The sequence below is a fragment of the Diadema setosum genome, chromosome 15 (assembly GCF_964275005.1).
Source record: "Diadema setosum chromosome 15, eeDiaSeto1, whole genome shotgun sequence".
Lineage (NCBI taxonomy): Eukaryota > Metazoa > Echinodermata > Echinoidea > Diadematoida > Diadematidae > Diadema > Diadema setosum.
In genome coordinates, this window is record NC_092699.1 from 6842000 (window position 1) to 6854036 (window position 12037).

Here is a 12037-nt window from a genome sequence, read left to right on the forward strand (position 1 = left end):
CGAATGCTTGTCACTGCCATTGCAAAGTTTTCAGAAGATGCCGAATACACTTTTAAAAGAATATGAAAATTAAAAACCTGTAAAAAAATACACCATACCTTTCCCTTCTCATTGTCAAAGATATCAAAAGATTTCCCTTCAAAGTGACACTGTTGTCATAGGACTATTATGCCCCCCCCCCCCCCCCCCAGATGAAATTTGGGGCACATCGATAATGGCAGCACAAGAGAGATGTCTTTCTTTAGAAATGACAACACCAAGAACTTTGCATTCGGGCTGGTCACTTCAGACTCACCTCTGACCTCATTCTTTACACTTATTAAAGGGAATGTGCAATGTCCAGTTTTTGGACTGGATGGTCATTACCTAAAGAAATGAAGTTTTGCCTCAAATCTACTACAATCTGCACTGATATGTTGTTTTGGATATGGACTCACATATCACTGCAGGAGGTAATGAACTAGACTTGCATAATTTACCTGTGCAAATCCAACAATTTCTGACAAACTTGTCAGAGACAATGGGAAATCTCCAAAAATTGACCGGACTGTGAATGCTCAGGCTGTTATGTACACATCCAATCAAACTACTTAACTTGACTTTTTTTTTTTTGGGGGGGGGGGGGAAGGCTTGTATTCATTAAAGGGATACCAAATTCTTAAATGATTTCAAGACATGGAAAAGTTATGTTGGTCACAATTTCCCTGAACATCTTGGTTCCATTGCTTATATTTTACATTGTAAAAATAAAATGATAAACAATGAAAAAGTTGTGATATGTGTTTGTTCTTGAGATCTCAACTGGGTTCCCTTCCCCTAAATCCACAGACAACCTCCAAGTTGTCGCAGTTTGGTAGTTTGATTGCAAAACCTGCTAGACCAGTAGTTTCCACGGGAGAAAACTGGCATATACTGGTCATGGACTTTCAAATTCACTTTGTGATGAAATACAAGACAACTGTTCTGTCACTACAATTGTGATATCTTACTAACATATCAACATCAGAGCCAAAATGCTTGCAAATGTCCAGGTACACTCTTTTGATTGTATAAAAGCAAGGATCCTAGATTAGGCTTGCAAGTTTTTGAGCTAAAATCTGTTTTTCCCTCTTTCCATGGAGCATACCAATTACACATAATCATCTTCCCAGCTAGAAAACTGACTCAAAGTGTTCGAGATGAAATGGGAGCAGACATCTTATTTAATCACAGTTATTCTGATTATGCTCATGTGTACTACCAGAAGAAAACTTCCCACTGTGATCTCCTTTTCCAATGTCATATTGGAAATTGACCAGGTGCACAATGATATAGTTGATGTTTGTACAACTACAATAGTATTCAAACGGAAGTTACCCGGATGTTTTGATGCCCTTTCATTTTTTCCCACAGCTTCTTCTTTAGCGTGCCTTCACCACTTCCGGAACTTTCAGTCCGTTCCGACGCTTGCTTTCCGGAGCTCCCGCCCGTGAGCGTAATGTTCGGCAGACTGGGGCGGTGCTTGCTGCTCGGGACCTTGGTGGCCGTGAGCACGGTGCCGGGCCGCCGCTTCGGCGACACCTCCTTGTCCTTGCCCTTCGATTCGAAGTAGATGTCGGGTTGGTCTGTGCTGTTCTCTTCCTCATCACTCTCAAAGGAAATGATGCGGGCAGGCGACTTGGGTGGCTTCATGGTATCCTTTGGCAGCACCTTATCCTCGTCGGAGACCTGTCGTACCGTGTCCATTATCTTGTGCCGGTTCTCACCTGGCATGTTGGTGATGATGTCGGTGAGAAGTGAGCTGTCGCTGCTGAGGAACTCCGTCTCCTGGTACGTCTTGCTCTTGGTCAGCGTGCCCTTGCGCTGCTTGTTCACGCCCTCCGGCGCCCTGTGGTTATTGCTGTTGTTGACCTGGCGCGAGAAGTCGCCGTTGGTCATGCCCGGGCGCGGCTCGCCGTTCAGTAGGCCCTCCTCCTCCCCCGAGATGCGCTGGAGACTGCTGTTGGAGCCGCGGCTGGAGGGGCTGCTGCTCTCGCGTCGCGTGACGGCCGGCGAGTGCTGGGGGCTGTAGGCAGGGGGGCCGTAGAGGAAGCCGTGCTCCGGATGGAGGTGCTGCCCCAAGATGGCTACCGTCGGTGTCTCTGGCGAGTCGGATGGAATGTCGTCAAAGTATTCCATGTCCTCCATGCTGCAAGCATGGTCATACCATTCCTGCATTTCAACAGAATGAAAAAAGAATTACACTAAACGTCTGATGGCATTCCACAAGGCATATCGGTTCATTTGAAATATCATATGCCATACACAGTATACTCGTTGCTGTGAATTTGTGAATGTGTTAACCAATCTAGTGCATAAGATGTCATAGGAATGAAAATGTATTGGGTTCTAAGAGGGTAAACGGACAATAGCATATCACAATCTCCACACTTTGGGAGTGATTATGCAATTATTAAGCAGACATTCAAATATAGTGCATTGTGAGGTAATTATGCATTATCAATACACAATCTAATCCCCAAAGCAAGTGAGAGTGACGGAGCCTTGCATTTTCACCTTTGCTTGTGCAATCTTTTCCATCCACTGTCCAACGGTGTACCTCTCCGGCTGAGCGACGAACCCGTACATTGCACAATTGTAGTCATCCACACACAGCACGGCAAAACCACCTGGCACACCAGACAGAAAAAAAAACAGGAATGAAAAGTTTTTGTTTTTGTTTTTGTTTTTTAAAGAAAAAGTGAATGGTATGACCTCCACATAGAGTGCATGACTTTGCATTTAGATGATGATCTTCACTGCATATCAACTTCTTTCTCTCTTTAAGGTCACTCAGATGTGATATCAAATTCAAAGAAAATTCAATCGTACAGGAACATGGAGAAAAGAGTCAAGAAAAGAAGGTCCTGATATTTAATCCTCCAGAAGTGCAACCACCACAGAAGGTACACCTCTCACTGCCGTCCTTGAGTTCAACGACCTCCAGCTGGTCCAACCTCATCAATATTAATCGAAAGGTTTCTCTCCCCCCTCCACCATCCCTCTTCATCCCCATCCAATCCTCTATAAGTTCTTCCCACCAGAGGAGGCACACTATACAAATAATGACTGCTTATGAGGGCACAGTTAAAATTATGGGCCCAAGGTGATGTGAAAACCGTAACTATGCCCGAAGCGAAGCTGAGGGCATGGTTACGGTTTTCACATCACCGAGGGCCCATAATTTTAACTGTGACCCGAATGTCAAGCAGTTATTATTTGTTTTATATACCGAAAATATAGATTCCGAAAAATAGATACCGAAAATATAGATTCTAGTCTCTTTTACAGCACTCGTAATCAATGCTGATCGACAGCGCGGCGGTCGTATCACTGGTGCGTACAGTGATGTGTACAGTTGTACGTTACGTGCACTACGGGGAAGCCGGGTTGCGATTGTCTCCAAACCAGTCCGCTAGTCTCTTTTACAGCACGCTGATTGAATGCGCGGCGGTCGTATCATTGGTGCGTACATATGAGCGATCTACGTGTACGGGGTCGCGACTGTCTGTAAAACCTATTTATTAACTGTGCCCGGGCCCCGGTCACAGTAACTCAAAAATAGGGCACAGTTATTTTCCTGACTCCCCTTTTAACCAATCAGATGAGAGGATTCTAGAAATGAGGTATATAATACTCACTGCTGTCTTTGAGTTTAACTATGTCTAGCTGTTCCATCCTCCTCAATGTGAACTTGAACAGTCTCTACACCCCCTCCTTAAATACCATCACTGGAGGAGGCATAATACTCATTGCCAACCTTAAGTTCAACGACCTCCCGTTGGACCATCCTCATCAGTATGAACTTTAAAGGCCTCTCCCCCTCCACCATCCCCCTTTACCCCCATCACCTTCCTCCTTAAATGCTACCACCGGAGGAGTCACAATACTCACTGCCGTCCTTGAGTTCGACGACCTCCAGCTGGTCCACCCTCATCGGGGAGCGGACGATGCGGTACTTCTCGCTGGCCTCCTTGGCGGTTGTCCGGCTGGGCTTGGCCAGGACCAGGGCGTCGGTGAACAGGAAGGCGTAGAGGGTCGTCTGAGGAGAGAGAATGCAACAATGCAGGTTGTTGGCAGAAGATTCTTGGACTGACAAGACTTGATTGATAAAGGTCTAGAGATACATTGTAGATCATAGGTACATGGATATAATTCATGGCTAGATAGAAAGATAGCTAGATAGACAGATAGATGAATAGAGAGATGAATAAACAGATAAACAGATACTTTAACAGAGAGATAGATCTGATTGAAAAATGAATGGATGATGATATGCTATTGAAATATATAGGGAAATGCAGATATATAGACATATGGATAGAAAGATAGTTAGATAGATGTAGGCAAAGACAGGTGAGTATTTTAATAGAAAAATAAGGAAAAATATATCACAAGTAGGTAGAAAGATAGAATGGCATACTGTAAAACCAGAAATTTTCCTGTGCATGAAACTTTTGCGAACTTAACGAGGAGCCGAGATTCGCAAAAGTAAAATGCACCAGAAATGTTTTTGTCTACACCATGCATTGTATGTTGTAATCTAAATTATGCTGATATATGTAAATTCAAATGGACTGGAAAAAAAAAAATCCCCAATAATAAAATGTGAGAAGAAGAAACTAGTCTAGTCTAGTCTATACAGACCCTGCCTGTGCCCTTTTCTTGAAGCCTGAGAGGACCCTCCATCAGCAACCATCGCGGGTGGATGGGGGCAGCATTGGGCATCGGACTCCTGACGTCGAAGACTGAGTGCGCCTCTGCCAACTAAGGTGGAAGCAAGCCAAGATCAAAAGAGGAAAAATGGGTCATTAATGCAAGGGGCAGGTGCAAAGACTCCAATTCAAGACTACTGGGAGTTGTTTACAAATTTGGACAAACGTCCTGAACCTTACACTCAAAAGAAAAAAAGGATACAGAAACAATAACAACAAAATCATTGCAATCACTTACGCATTCCCAAAAGATGGCCTGTAATGTGCAGGACTGCATATTGACACACCTGTCCAGTTGTTTACAGAATTTACATGATTGTCAAGTTGGGGAGAATATTTGGGGGGGGGGGAAGGGGTGAGAAATTATTCAGATACCAGTAGAATGTAAGAGAGTTTGGAGAGTAAATATGAAAATAACACATTAAGACAGTAAGAGATTTTTATGCATCAATAATACTGTCTCTCCCTTGTCAGGCAGCTGGATGCCTGGGACAGTCTTAAGAGGTGCAAAGCTAACCATACAGCCTATACTTGTGTTTCTGGTAGGACGCCCCCTTCAGATTTGATCTTTGCAGATTGGAAGCAACATTTTTGCTGCACATCACCTGCCCAAAACAGATCCTTAGACTTATGTGTGACAAATTGTGCTACATCAAATAACTGAATAGGATAGGGAAAAAAACACAGAATATGGACATCATTTCTCACCCTGTTCAGCTCCTCGCAACCGGCGGGTGCGTTGGAGACCTCGTAACCCTCCAAGATGGCCGCCACTCTCTCCATCTTTTTCCTCTCCTGCTCCTTCTTGATTTCGTGGTTGACGTGGGACACGAACTTGACGATGCCGTCAAACTGGAACAAAGAAAAGGGGGGGGGGTTGGTCAAAAAATTACAAATAGATCAAGTTTCAGACTTTTGACAAACAGAGAAAACAATTATGACTGATTAATTTTTCAGGTTGAATTTCTATTTCATTTCCATTTTTTCACTTCCCACTTTTTATCACTACTCTAATGAAGCATTAGACTTTTGTGATACACTATGAAGTGTTGAAAATAAAGCTCAATGCCTGAATAAAAATAATCTACTCCTACACTGAAAAATACTTTTGATGGTGGCTGCAAGTAAGTCTGAACAGTTTGAAATGAGGGAGTTCAAATTTTTGATGTTGTCTATATCATAGTGAATACTGATGCTCCATTTGATTTCACTGACACACAGTTAATGGATTTCACAACTTCTCAACAGCTCAAACTTGGCCCTCGCACCCACAACCGTTATGGTGACTGTGCTTTCTCTGTCTGCGCCCCCTTCTTTGGAACAACCTCCCTACTCGTATTTAGTCCCCACCTCCATTGACATTTTCAAAAAGAAACTTAAAACCCATTTATTTCATGGAGAGAAATGATGATTATGTATTGTTGATTATTTGTATTGTAGTTGATTTATATGTGTGTGTGTGTTTTTTTTTTGATAATTGTAAAGCGCTTCAAAACAAGTTTGTATTAAGCGTTAAATAAATCTTTCATATTATTATTATATATACAGAAGTCAACCTTTTGATTGAATTCTCACTCAATTAAAGACATGAATTTAGATATGACACAAATACAATGCTAGTTCATCTTTGTCGGTATCCACTGTCTTTACTTTCCATTAGGCTAATAACTCGAAGCTTTTGGAACCCTGCCAAGCAATTTTGAGACCTTGACAATCGGACTGCTCACTCACCGTGTCCTTGAGGGCGGCCTTCGCCACTTCGTCCTCGCAATTCTTGTACACCCTCTCCACCATCAGGTGGTATTTGGTAATCTTCTGCATGGGGTACACTAGGAGGTCGTTGAGGCCACGCAGCTTCAGCTGGCGAGACATCGTGTGCTGCTCGCACCACTGGGTAGTGGGAAGTGGAAGAGAAGGCAAACAATTGTTTTTTGTGTGTGTGTCTTTTACAGAACTGGTTAATAAAAACCAGGAGGAGGTTGAATTCAAGAGCTCCTAAAGATCCCCCCTTACTTCCAAGCTGGTAGACATCATCTCCAATATAGTTTTTGACATTTCTGCAAATGGCCCAAGTTAACAGTTCAATACAAACTTGGTACAATTTGAATGGTTGATTTATTCATTTTGATAATGTGTTCTTGTATGCTCTATGAATATTTGGGACATTTTCTTACCCCTTCCCTACCCCTACATCTCATTGTATGAAGAGCCTCAATCATCTAGAGGGGAATTCCAAGACATGTCAAAATTGAGATCAATCAATCAATCAATCAATCAATCAATCAATCAATCAATCAATCAATCAATCAATCAATCAATCAATCAATCAATCAATCAATCAATCAATCAATCAATCAATCAATCAATCAATCAATCAATCAATCAATCAATCAATCAATCAATCAATCAATCAATCAACCAACCAACCAACCAACCAACCAACCAACCAACCAACCAACCAACCAACCAACCAACCAACCAACCAACCAATCAATTCAATCAATCAATTCAATCAATCTATCAATCAATATTTCTATCTATCTATCTATCTATCTATCTATCTATCTATCTATCTATCTATCTATCTTGCCAGCTTTGCATGTGATCCAAATTGCTCTGATAATATGGCAAGACAGTTCTCCTGTATACTACCATATTACTGCCATAAATGGATCAACTGACAGACCAGCTGCTCTCTTACCTCAAAGAAAGCACGGAGTATATCATTTTCCTTCGTCTTCTCCCTGACGTATTCTAGACAGCTCTCCTCCTCTACGCAAAACTTGAAGTATGCCGTGAAGTGGTCTGAAAACTGCAGTAAAAGCACAATACAAAAAATAAAACACAAAATCAATTAAGAATGGTTGGTACCAGTCAGAGTCAGAGTAGAAAAATATAAACCCAAAGACAGAGAGAAGAGAGAAGGTATGAGAGAGAGAGAGAGAAAGAGAGAGAGAGAGAGAGAGATGATCTAGGCATATGAATACCCCAGGTTTATCAGAGTGTAATCTTCTTGTTGTGGTAAGAGAAGAATTCAAACCAAACAGCAACATGAATAAATCTCATGAGATTTAGCAGATTATTCTTTTGAAGTCTTTCTCCTTCTCCAAAATGCCACTTCAAAAAACAAAAATTAAAAACATACTCTTGAATATCTACACAAAAAACCCATTTTTTTTTAAGCCGGCATGCATGTTGATGTGAATAGTGACATATTTAAAATTTTCTCGTGATTGAGTACACATCCCCCAAGGATGCATCTCATATAACTTACATCTTGAAAGCATTTTTGGTTAAGTGGTAGCCCAGTCCAGATAAACAACACAAAGGTAAAATTTCCACCTGTCATTTTCACATGCTTCAGCATCCATCATGGGATTGCCCTATTTTGTGTGTCCAAACAATGCCTTCTATTTCACGGCTTACAAGAATCACTACATCCAGCTTTGAAAACATTGTTTCCTAGCTAAACCACAAAAACAACTGAACTACATGTATCTACAAATCAGTTGGTTCTACATCAATTGACAACAGAGGGCGCACTTTCAGATCAGCATTATATCACACAGTACAGGACTTGCTGTCAAGTACGCAGTGTACTTTATAGTGCTTGTAAGTCATGGCAAGATTTAATTCTGGCTACCATGAGCAAGCCTTTGTAAAGTGTTGAATGAATGTCTGCCTTCAAATAGATCGCTGAGATGCAACATAGAGGGCGGCATTTGACTTTGTTTAGAGTAAAAATCTTCCACTGAATATAAGCCTGTATATGATTTGACACTGGGCTAGCTCTGAAGGGGTAACTGCTCACAAAGATTATTGTTGACAATGATGAACATGCAACAGGGCTAATATACCAGGGCTGCCAACACTCCAACATCAGCAACGTTTAGGTGGTTCAAAGGAGCAATCGGGAATCCCTTGTATGTTTCACTAACCTCAATACTAGGAAAACTTAATTCCCAGAATTGGGTGGGCTTACAGTGTATGTTAAATTTTTGTTGGGATATGAAGTTGTATTGAGTTTTTGCGAGCAGCCACCGGCAGAATCAGGGAAATTTGGCAACCCTTGTATATGCCATAATAACACTCAGCAAAACTTATTTTTCACAAATAGGGACTTCCCGACAATTTTGCGAACATTTCAATTAGTGATCAGGGAGGACAGTAACAAAGTGAGAAATATATGTGTACATGTCACAGTCATGACAATATCAGTGTTGATATTTTTGTGTGTTGTTAAATTCACAAATATTCGTGAAATTTGCAAAAAACAAAATCCTTGGGAAATATATGGCGTATGCAATAATTTGCAAAGTTCTTCTATATATATGTACAGCGGTGCAGCAGTATCAATGAAACTGTGTCATCACCAAATCTGCAAATCTGCCTCTCTCCTCCCCCAACAAAAAAAAACATTACAGAGCAAGGACAACTCACCCCCTCAAAGGCGACCGCGATGTCGTGGGCGTTCAAGGGCTTGCCGCTGGTCCTGGCCTTGTCCACGATCCCTTTGAGGTTGTCCTTCCAGAAACTAGTGTGTGCTGTCTCCAGGTCTGTTATATTGCTAAAAATCTTCTCCGTCTCAATCTGCCATGCACACACATGCACAAAAGAGAAGCAAAATAATAGGAGGGATGTTTATATTCACCGAGTAAAAGATTCAACAAAGGTGCTTAATCTTTGCAGTAGATAGTTAATCAGAATGAAAGGAGATTTTATTTTTCTTTCCCAAAGCGATTGTAACCATACAGCTGATAGCAACTGCTACAGATTATCCAATCATCCTAAATATTTTCAGACTCATCAATCACAACTTTTTCATGATTGTCTCATGATACAAATGCTCTTGACTGCTGTTTGGTAAAAGTTTTGAGTTTAGCTTTCAGGAGATAAATTTCAATGCACCATAGGGGCAGAAATGGAGAAAAGCAAAATATGAATTGGCCGAGAAAAATCTTTAAAATGACAAAAAAAAAACAGAACAAATGAAATAAAACACTTCTTTAATTCATTCTTATGCAAAGAATTTCAAACATCAGATGCAGATATGACGAGGGTGACTCCTCTGGAGAGGACCACAACATTACATTCATTGTTGTTGATCAAAAACATTTATTTCCTTCTATCCCAGAAAAGAGATAGATCCATGTGACCTCTTTGTGGGGTTTATGACATGCATACAGCTGGATGTACACTATCTTCAATGGGGCAGTCTGCCACGTACCTCATTTAGTATAGCTTCCACTTGTAGATTGAAGAGACAGCACATGTACAGCTGGGGGAAACAAACAAAAAATAAGGAAAACATAATTATCAAACTTGGAATTTTATCAACACAGTTGCTTACGCATTCAACTTGAGCATAAGATATTCATATTTAAAGGTAATTTCAGATAGGCCTACAGGCAAGAGATGAGTCTAATGGCACCAAAAACTTGTAATACCACCACATAATTAGCTGATCCTATCCCATCTATCAAATTTGAACCTTACAAACTTGTAGCACATGACCTTGGCTGAAGATTACATACAAAAAACAAAACAAAAACACAGCGCACCCACTGTAGACAATTTTTGTACTGTTTACGAAAAGAAAATCTGTGACAGATGTACAGATGATAAAAATCAAATCAAATGCTGCATTTCCATTGCTGGAAATCAAGCTGTGTTTTAATTGAATGTTTTGAGAACGGATTCAACCCTTTTATGAAATATCAATATTGATGGGGCTCAGATTTGTTCAATGTAATTTTTGTGTCCCCACTAAGGAAATTCTACAATTCATTTTCAAGTGAAAGAGCCAGGACATGATTGACAATGGCAATCAAGGTCTCCTTTCACCATCAGTGTACAGGAGGGCGAAAGGTCAGAGGTCAGAGGTCGACACTCACGTCTATGATGACCCGGATCTGCTTGATGTACTTAGCCTCCGTGGCCAGGAGTTCCCAGATGCCTTCTTGGAGCTCCTTCTCCTTCTTGGACATTGCCTGCTGGATGTCCACGTCGATCAGGTCCTTCCACGAGTTCTCCTACGAGCGAGTCATAGAGAGGAGGGGTCATTGGGGCAGGGGTCACAGCTCAGAGGGTCATGGGTTAGAGGAACATGAGGGAAGGTCACTAAGAGAGCACAGCAACCCTTATTTCATATTTGTGGAGGGTATATGGGTAGGAACTTGCTCTGCAGATTCACCATGGTGATGTATCAAAATGTACTTTTGAGTCATCATTTCAGCATATTGGACGCTTCGGACAGTGAAAGACAAATGGTGACAAAAACAATAATGAGGATACTACATGTACTACTACTACTATTACAACTATCACTACTACTACTACTACGACTACTACTACTACTACTATCACTACTACTACTGCTACTATACCACTACTACTATTATTACTACTACTACTACTACTATTGTTGCTGCTGCAACCATTGAAAATATTGTAATAATAACACTGGTCATCATCATTAAAGTACCGTTAGAAAAAAATCATATTCATACCTCTCAGTGATTCTAACAATAATGATAATAAAATATATCTGACATCATAAGAAAAGTATTGGAAGGGGGATATTCTTCAACTAAGAGAACCAAAGGCAAGAAACTATATTCTCTAATAATGTTTAGTTTCGCATCAGTTTCGCATCACTGGTATCAATACAGGATTTCTGTTGGCATATATGCAATAAGTCAAAATTTGCATACATGTATATAAATTAAAAAAATTCAAACTACCCTGGTGAATTTGGGCCCAAGAGTTTAAAAAAAAAAAAGGGTTTTGGATGCCAGAAATGTGGTCTTACCATGAAGAACGTCTTGGGGTCCTCATCGTTCTCCCGGTGGTACTGGAGGCAGAGGAGGGGCGGGAAACCTGGCAGGCCCTGGACCAAGTAGTGGTCCAGTTCCTTCTGTAGCTTGATCAGTCTTGGATCCATTTGGGCCTAAATATGTAGATTTCATTTTTTTTTTAAATGTGGTGATTGCGGGGAAAGACGAGCAACAGAGAAATCAAATTAGTATTCATTCACAGTGGCATGGTACAGGAAATACAGAATGAGCTATTAAAAACCATGTGTAATACACACAATGATCATTAGGATAACTATGTTGTAAATATATCTTGGGAAACAATGGATTAATACTACCAATACCACACCAGAACTCGTAATAGTGGTGTCAAGCACCCAGAGTTGTGATTATAGGAACAAGGGAATACCCATTAGATTCCAGTCGCCACACACATTACAGATGAATTTACATGTCTGTCTGTCTGTCTGTATGTATGTGTATGTAGGC

At 40.9% G+C, this 12037-nt stretch overlaps 1 protein-coding gene across 1 annotated transcript in view; it reads right to left on the reverse strand.

Moving 5' to 3' along the window:
- Window positions 1-1152: 1152 nt before the first annotated feature.
- Window positions 1153-12037, reverse strand: part of LOC140238893 (pleckstrin homology domain-containing family G member 5-like) — a 283988-nt gene continuing 273103 nt past the window's right edge. Inside the window, exons 10-20 of the mRNA XM_072318791.1 lie at window positions 11545-11682; window positions 10628-10765; window positions 9961-10011; window positions 9174-9323; window positions 7435-7545; window positions 6465-6623; window positions 5442-5585; window positions 4666-4785; window positions 3913-4060; window positions 2536-2648; window positions 1153-2190 (exon numbers count right to left, since the gene is read on the reverse strand). Coding sequence (XP_072174892.1) covers window positions 1342-2190; window positions 2536-2648; window positions 3913-4060; window positions 4666-4785; window positions 5442-5585; window positions 6465-6623; window positions 7435-7545; window positions 9174-9323; window positions 9961-10011; window positions 10628-10765; window positions 11545-11682 — 2121 coding nt within the window. The 3' untranslated portion in view covers window positions 1153-1341. The remainder of the gene's footprint in view (window positions 2191-2535; window positions 2649-3912; window positions 4061-4665; window positions 4786-5441; window positions 5586-6464; window positions 6624-7434; window positions 7546-9173; window positions 9324-9960; window positions 10012-10627; window positions 10766-11544; window positions 11683-12037) is intronic.